This window comes from Mercurialis annua, linkage group LG1-X (assembly GCF_937616625.2).
Source record: "Mercurialis annua linkage group LG1-X, ddMerAnnu1.2, whole genome shotgun sequence".
Classification (NCBI taxonomy): domain Eukaryota; kingdom Viridiplantae; phylum Streptophyta; class Magnoliopsida; order Malpighiales; family Euphorbiaceae; genus Mercurialis; species Mercurialis annua.
The window spans coordinates 26,449,270-26,458,307 of record NC_065570.1 but is presented as its reverse complement, the minus strand read 5'-3'; the positions used below and the strand labels follow the sequence as shown (position 1 = coordinate 26,458,307).

Here is a 9,038-nt window from a genome sequence, read left to right as displayed (position 1 = left end):
TCCGCCATTTTTAAATTTTTTCAAGTCCAGAACAATTTTAACATTTTGTGTTTTTGTAATAGTTCCGAATTTTAGTACTCTTTGATCGGCCTGGGAGCCGCATCTTGTTTGATTTTGGCAATTTCAATGTTTATTCGGCCATAGAGCCGAAAGTTTTACCATTATTCATAACTTGCATCATTTTAACGTCTGATTATTCTCATATTATCGGTCCGTAGTTGGTCCGATACGAAATAATGTTATTTATTAAAAAACAATTACAAAATGTTGAGAAAAACGGAGGACCCGTTGAAAAAACTCAACTAATGTGAACCGCCGAAACGTAAATGGTACTACCAAATGATTGGCGTTTACATAATGTCGCCGAGCACTCCATGAATTTTAACATTCCAGGATGCTCGGCGGAAGTTTAAAAACTATTCCTCGTTGGCTCCAAATAACCGACGGTCTACGCCCTCCCAACAACTAGGGACGTATTTTTTCAGGAACTGATCGTTGATCGCCCTGTCGTGTTCTTCCCCATCAATGTTCGCCAACAAGTAAGCACCGCCTGTTAACTTGTTGACCACAATAAAGGGGCCTTCCAGTTCTGGCTCCATTTGCCAAGCCGAGTATCTTTATGGCCAATAGGCAAGACTGACTTCCACACTATGTCGCCCACCGTAAATGTCTTTTGTTTTACCCGTTTGTTGTAAGCCCTCTCGACCCTTCTTTTCTGGGCTTCAAGGTGATCTAACGCTGTCAAACGTTCTTCGTCAAGGTCAAGAGAATCTATCACCATTTTATCGAAGTAATCGTCTTTGGACGATTCGCTCTGGTATCTGCGGCGAGTAGACGTGACTGTCAGCTCCATTGGCAACATCGCGTCATAACCATACACCAGTCTGAAAGGCGAGGTGTAATACCCCAAAATATTTAATTAGCTAATTGGACCACGTGTCCAGTTTTGATTCGCCAGAGTGGTGATATCAAAAGAATTTCTGAAAAGATAAAGTAAATAAGTTTCAAGTAGGTCGGTTTTGAGAAAATTAAGGTTATATTTCAATTCTAAAGTTAGAATTGGAATTAAAAGGAAAAATGTCAAGAAAAGTCTAAAATGAAGTACAGGGACCAAAGTGGTAATTTAGCCACTTTGTGTCGAAAATGGAAATATTAGATTTTGACGGGAAAGTGTTAATATCGAGCTTCGTATTATTTATCAGGGATAAATGATACGTATAAGTCGTAATAAAAGAGGTTAACGATTTAGCTATGGACTAAATCGTATGATTGAAAAGTTTAAAGGATAAATGATAAGAAACAAAAAGAACAAGGATCAAAGTGAGCTTTTAGCCAAATCATATATAATTAAGGAAATATGAATTGAAGAGGCAGAGAGTATTCCAGAGAGAATGAGAGATTAACGCCGATCGATTACGTTTCGCTGCCGTTTCTCCGTTCGACGTCCGATTCGAGCGATTCAAGCGGCGATTTCTTCGGAATTGAAAACTCTATCATCTTTGGGAATCAAAGCAAGGTAAATATCTCGAGAATTGGTTCAAAAACGTGATTTATTGGCTGTTTTGGATAGGATTATGATTTAGGTTGTAATTTGATGTTTTTGGGTTTATTATGGCATTTTTGAAGAAACCGAGATACGGGTATTGAGCGTGGGTATGTTTAGCACGTCGGGATTGTGGCAAAACCCCGGAAAATCTGATTTCCGGGGCTGTGCACGTGGTACACGACCGTGTACCACGGGTGCACGAACGTGTGCTTGAAGTACACGAACGTGCACCTAGCAAGGTACACGAACCTGTACCTGAAGTACACGAACGTGTACTAAAAGTACACGAACGTGTACTCTTGAGGTGCACGAACGTGTACTTGGTTGCACGATCGTGCACCCACCAAAACGCACACCCGTGCACCCCAACTCGCCCCCACGCGTAAACAAACCGTAATTGACCTAGGTGTTTGACGTTTAGAGTAATTGGACGCTAAAGGACAGATTTCGGACTTGGAAAGTTATTAATCTCGAGATTATCTCGACATTTTAAATGGATAATAATAATGGAAAACGTCAAGGACGTTAAGCGATTCTCAATTATGAGAAATAGCATTCGCTAAGTCGTTTATACGACTAGAGATATCGAATACGTAAATAAGTGTAAAACGAAACTAAACCCTAAAACTTAAAAGTATTGTACGTATAAGAATGCGAGGATCACGTCTAACCATTAACGATTTATCAGACGTGTCAGCGAGTAGTGGACTCAGTAGAGACGGACTAGCGAGAGCGTACTATCAGATCGATCATATCATTTCTTGGATTGCGGTCACTGTGAGTTGTACTTTTACTTTCATGTATTAAAACTATTTGATATATATATATATACTGTTTTCACGCATCGCACTATATATAATTGATTGAAATGTTATATGTTATTTAATTTCTATATATGAGAACTAGTATGCGATCCGAAGAAACTAGCTACCTATTGGGTGTCAATAGGCTGTGTGATCACCAGTATCGAGTCAGTCTAGTATGTTTGCATTTGAGAAATGATGTGACTCATCTGGGAGCTGATGATGATTATGAAATTTACGATTGGGTTTATGATTTCGATACGAGTGAGCACTCGGCTACGGTGTAGTCTGGAGTCCCCGTATCTAGTGGCTGGGCCACCAGCGAGTTGGACTCGCGATTGATATTTACGATTGGGTTGAATGATAATGATTATTCGAGAAATGTGTCGCATGCTAGGATATTAGTTTCGTACAGATCAAATACGTGTTTATATGTTTCATATTATTGTTTTCTTGAAATGCGATGCTATGTTTTTATATTAATACTGTTAGTAAATGACAACTCACTCAGTATTTTCCCAAATACTGACCCCTCACCTTTGATGTCTTTCAGGTGCTTAGCTTGTGGACTTAGCTAGAGGCCAATTTTGAAGTCCAGAAGTCAGCTATATATGTTAGTTTCTGACTTCTGTGAGTGCTGCAGTAGTGGTCCTGTGTCGATAGTATAGTAGCCTAGACAGCAGTTCATTTTGATTGTATATATTAACTGCTGTTATTGTTTTATATGCATTTTGATAGGCTACATGTTTAGTATATGATCCACGGCTCCAGATGCCGGTGAGATGTTTGAAACACTAACTGATGTATATAGTACCGCGAGGCCAGTTCGTACAGGGTACGGTAACTAGAGCCCGCGAGGTTTTGAAACAGTTAGTGTAAATGTATGATTATATGTTATGTATGTATATTTGCTTCCGTTGTTTGATATTGTTTGTTTATATTATATTTGCGAAAAATTAATTGTGATCTTAGGCTTGCTACGGGTTCCGGAGCTACCACTCCCGTTCCTTAGTGCCGGTTGCGGCTCAATAGTTTTGGGTCGTGACACGAGGTCCCGGTGGCTGACTTCTGGCTGGTTCTATTCGCCCAAACTGCTTCTGATAAGAACACATGCCACTGTCTTGGGTTTTCTTCAATCATTTTTTGAACTATAAGCTTGATAGCTTTGTTCGTGGCTTCGGCCTGTCCGTTGGCTTGAGCGTAGTATGGCGTTGAATGTAACATTTTAATCTTCATCTGAGAAGCCCACCAAACTATATCGCCTCTCGTAAACATCGTCCCTTGATCTGTGGTTATAGATTCGGGCAACCCGTGCCAGTGGACAATGTACTCTTTAAAAAACTGAATTACAGCTTCTTGCGTTGGTGATTTCAATGGCTTAGCTTCAACCCATTTGGTAAAATAGCAAGTGGCAATAATTACAAAAGTGTGACCGTCTGACGAGTCAGGGTATACCTTCCCTATTAGGTCGACTGCCCATCCTCTGAATGGCCATGGCTTGATGATGGAGTGCAGATCTTCGGTCGGGACGTGCTGTATCGGGCCGAATTTCTGACAGGCTTCGCAACCTTTGGCATATCTTATGCAGTCCTGTTCCATTTTCGGCCAATAAAAGCCGTATTTATGGATAAGCCACCTCATTCTGGGGCCCGCCTGGTGAGCGCCTGCTATTCCTTCGTGTACCTCGGCCATTACAAGCATTGCCTCTTTTGGGCCGATGCATCTGAATAGTAGCCCTTCAAAGCCCTTCTTATATAATTCGCCGGCTAACACCACGTAATTCAGGGCTAAAGTCCTTAGCCTTCTATTCGTGGGGTCTGGTTTTTCGAACCACCTCAGGAGCTCGGCCCTCCAATCTTGGGTAACATCCAGCTGGTAGATGGAGAATTGCTTTTCGTCGATAGTAATGCCCCCAGTATGGAGATTCGGCGTCTCCCTTTCTATCGCATGGAACTGGAGGTTTACCTTGTACCTGCTACCGTGCTGAGCTAGGTCATTCGCCACATTATTATCGGCCCTCTCTGTGTACTCTATCCTCGCATCTTGAAAGCCTTCGATCAGGTGCTTCGCCTTGTTGCAATATCTCACCAGTAGTTCGGACTCGCATTTGAATTCTCCTGTCACTTGTTTAATGACTACCAAAGAATCCCCTTTTACGCTGATCGCCTTTGCCCCTAGCTCGGCTAAAATTTCAAAACCGAATATGAGGGCCTCATATTCTGCCTGATTATTGGTACACTCAAACTGGAGTCTGAATGACAACTGGTAGGATGCCCCCAAGGGCGTGATGATGTGTACTCCGGCGCCTGCCCCCTGCCTTGTCCTGGACCCGTCGAACCACATCTCCCATATGGCGATGTCGCAGAACGTGACTGTTTCTTCCTTGAGGGTAATACCAGGGTGATCGGCCAAGAAATCTGCCAACACTTGTCCTTTCACTGCTCTTTGGGGAACATATACCAATGTGAATTCGGACATCGCAATCGCCCATTTCCCAATCCGATTCCTTAGGTATGGTTTTGATAAGATATACTTAATGATATCGGTCTGAGACAATACATACACTACGACCGGCAACATATAGTATCGCAGCTTGCAACATGTAAAGTACATGCATAGACACATTTTTTCTATATCAGTATAGCAAATTTATGTGTCCGTCAGTCCTCGGCTCAGGTAGTAGATTGCTCTTTCGACCCCATCGTCCTCTTGGGCGAGCATACATCCTAGGGATTCGTGTGCAGCCGATAGGTATAGTAACAATGGCTTATTCGGCTTTGGAGGGGTCATAACCGGAGGTCTTGCCAAGTAACCTTTTAAATCGTCGAACACCCTCTGTTGCTCGTCCGTCCATATCCACTCATCGGTCTTTTTTCCTCTCAGCAAAACACTCCAGCTGCAAAGTCGGCCCGCTGTGTTTGCTATGAATCTCCTAAGGAAATTGATCTGACCGATGAGCCTCTGGAGCTGCTTCTTGGTTTTGGGTGGTTCAGCATTGATAATCGCCTTGGCTGTGTTCTTGTCTATTTCTACCCCCCGCTGGTGAACCAAGAAACCCAAGAAGTTTCCAGCCGAAACGCCGAATGCGCATTTTAGAGGATTCATCTTCAACCCATTACATCGTATACGTTCGAAACCTTTCCGGAGGTCGGCCAGGTGGACTTCACTGGTATTTGATTTGATTACAACGTCGTCGATGTAAACTTCAAGGCAGTCAAGGCCTCTGAACATCTTGTTCATCGCCCTCTGATATGTTGCCCCCGTGTTTTTCAAGCCAAAAGGCATCACGACCCATTCGTACGCTCCGATCGGCCCGGGGCATCGAAAGGCTATTTTGGAGATGTCCTCTTTGCTGATTGGAACTTGGCTATACCCAGAGTGTGCGTCGAGGAAACTGAGTATCGTGTGTCCTGCTGCCCTGTCTATTAGCATATCGGCTACCGGCATCGGGTATTCGTCCTTAGGTGTGGCCAGGTTGAGGTTCCGAAAATCTACGCATACTCGTAGCTTTCCATTTTTCTTCATCACTGGTACGATGTTAGAGAGCCATTCGGTGTACTGGGCTTCCCGAATAAACTTAGCATCTTCCAGCCGCTTAATTTCGTCCTGGATGAGGGTATCCACTTCCCTGGACATTCGCCGGGGAGGTTGCCGAAATGGCCGCAACCCACTTTTCAATGGAAGCTTATGCTCGGCGATATCAGGATCAAGGCCCGGCATCTCATCATATGACCAGGCAAAACAGTCGCGGAACTCCATGAGTAGAGCGACCAGTTGTTCTCTGAATCCCTCGTCCAGTCCTGCGTTGATATATATAGGCTTAGGCGAATCATCTGTCCCCAGATTAACTTCGAGGAGGTCGTCTTGTACTTGGGCGGGATCATCTTCCAACTTACCGGTCGCCAATCGTATGTCCCCAACTCGCAGCGATCCTGTTGGGTCTTGATCTTGGTCCTCGTAGATGCATTCGGCCGATTTAATATCATACAGCGAGGCTAACTGCCTAATCTTCTCCCTCAATTCTTTATGTCGTGCTATCATTGAGAATTTTTGAGGATGGTGGATCGGCCTTTGCCCCCGAGGGTCACTGATAATGGCCGATCTGAGTTAACAAGCAGGCGAGGAACGCTCGTCTCTCCTTTCGAACTAAGGAATTGTATGTTGCGCACTTCCTCATCATATAAACGTGCTTCAAGCACGTTATGGTCTTCGCCGAAGGAGTTGGGGTCGCCCTGCACAACTTCGGCCTCGCCGTCGTCTCGCCATATGAAGAGCATTTGATGCATGGTTGATGGTATACACATGTTGGAGTGTATCCAATCTCGGACGAGTAAGATGTTGTAGTTGCTCCGGGCATTGACCACGAAAAACCCTTCTTCAGTTTCTACTCGCCCTACCTTGATTCGGAGGGTGATGTACCCCTCAGCCGGCGTTTTGCCTCTTGCAAAGTCAGTCATGTAAACATCGGTCGGGTCAAGCTGATCCCGCGTTATGCCCAGTTTTTTGAGCATTTGCGCCGGTAGTATGTTAACACCAGCCCCATTATCGATAAGGACCCTGTTAATTGGTACCCCATTCAAATCGGCCTTGATGTACAGTGGCCGAATGTGCTTTGTCATCCTCGTTGGAGGTTTGCTAAGAGATACTACCGCCGTACTGTCGGCGCTGTCTCCTTCCGGAACGATTACATCGCCTTCCAACGTTGCCTTCTGTCCAGGCTTACTTCTGTATGAGTCGGGGAGTGTGACCACCTTTACTCCGTATTCGTCCCTTACCACCGGGACCCAAGCTTTTAACACTCCCTTCTTGTGCGAAACAATGACCTCGCGGTCTTTGGGCAATCTCGCTTTCAACTGGCCACCCTGGTGCGATACGAGTACGTCTTTGTAAGATGGTTTGCCGTTGGAATCTTTGTCATCCTTGTGAACCGTTGTCGTGTCGGCCAAATCACCCACTCGTTTCTCACTCTTCGGTACCCATATCTTCCTGACCTTGGTATTTCGCCGTTCAGGAGACTTGGTATCTATATCGGCCCGGGTCCTTACCCCCAACCTCTCAGCTATAGGTCTGTTTCCTTGCTTTTCTCTGGGAGCCGATTCTGCGCCGTGATTCGCCCGCGACTCCTGTCGCAGCCTTTGCATTCGCCTCTTCTGGGTTTTCGTCATACGAGGGGTCTCCTCCGTTGGCCGAAATACCCTTTTAAACACGTTGGTGCTAGACCTCCGCTGCGGCTCATGCCTCTGCCACTTCTCCGTAGGCGATTTTGGCTTAAATGTCTTGGGATGTTCCCTCGTGTTCTCGCCTCCCTAGACCTTGAAACACGTACTACATGATGGGCAAGTCATATCAGCAGTGGGCGAGCTGTGGCGTTTCCTCTTCTGTTGCTGAGACCGTCCTCTTTCTCCTCGCCACTTTGAACCATCGGTCTCTACTCTAGGCTTGGGCCGTCTAGTGTTCCACTTGCTTTGTATTTTCCCTTGCTCTAGGAAGCTATCAAAGTGGGGCCGAACAGTGTTAATAGAAACGTATTTTACATCGGCCTCTTTTTTCGTTGGAAATAGAAGTTTTCCCTCGTTGATCGCCTTCTGGATCACATTTCTGAAGTTTACACAGTTGTTCGTGCTGTGCCTCCAAGAGTTGTGATATTTGCAATAATCCTTGCTGACCAGTTCCTCAGGTGGCGGGATTACATGTCCCTCGCTTAGGGCGATCTGCCCATCCTTAAACAAGGCATTGAATATGTCGTCGGCTTTGGTTAGGTCGAACGAATACTCCTTCTGTACCACCGCGGTTTTATTTTTCTTAACAAAACCAGGTTTCCTCAAGGCCGAACATTCTAGGGGCTTTGTTCCCAAAAATTCGGCCATGTTGACTTCATCGTCGGAACCACTATCCTCGCTGTCGGACACAACGGCTACGTCTAGCTGGTCTTTGTAGTAGGTTCCCTTAGATGCACCCCTCCTCTGCTCCTTTTCTTGGAGGAGTCTCTCGTAGCTCGTCACCCTGTTCGTTAGTTCAAACAAGTCACGAAATCTATGGCCCTCAAAGTGCTCCCTCATGGCGAAGCTCATACCTCTCACACCCATTGGCACGCAATCGGCCTCAAACATTTTGGTGGAGCACCTAGTCCTGAGGTTTCTGAACCGGCCGATATACTTCTCTGCCGATTCGCTTGGCAGCTGCGAGATGCGGGCGAGGTCGGCCAGGGTGACATCAGGTGGTGCCTTGTAGAATTCCTCCTGGAAAAGGATTTCAAGGTCTTTCCACGTATCTACTGAATTTGGCGACAGTCTGGAATACCATGTGAACGCCATTTTTGTTAAAGAGCTGGCGAACAGCCGGAGCTTCCAAAAATCGTGAGCCGCCGCTTCGCCACATTGAGCCGAGAATCGGGCGACATGTTCGACCGTCGATTGCCCCTTCTCCTCGCCTGAAAATAGACTGAATTCAGGCACTTTATAACCCCTCGGGAAAGGTTATAACTTGTCGATCCAGTCTGGATACGGCTTCATGTATGATGGTCGAGGCATAGGTCTCAAGTCTACCCCGAGTCTTTCTAGCATGTCCACGAGCTGCCCTTGGTTGTATATATTTGGATCGCCCCCTTCTGAGAATGTTCGCTCGCCCACGTTAGGCTCTTGGGTGTTGGCTCCAGTAGCTGCTCCTTGTGGTCTGGTTTCGCCTTGAGG

General features: G+C 45.7%; 1 protein-coding gene across 1 annotated transcript; it reads right to left on the bottom strand.

The window, feature by feature from the left end:
* Positions 1-416: 416 nt before the first annotated feature.
* Positions 417-4,974, bottom strand: LOC126667481 (uncharacterized). Its single transcript, XM_050360462.1, has 3 exons — positions 3,416-4,974; positions 683-884; positions 417-593 (listed from the first exon to the last, which is right to left on the bottom strand). The coding sequence occupies exons 1-3, from the start codon at positions 4,972-4,974 to the stop codon at positions 417-419; spliced, it is 1,938 nt and encodes a 645-aa protein (XP_050216419.1).
* Positions 4,975-9,038: the final 4,064 nt, after the last annotated feature.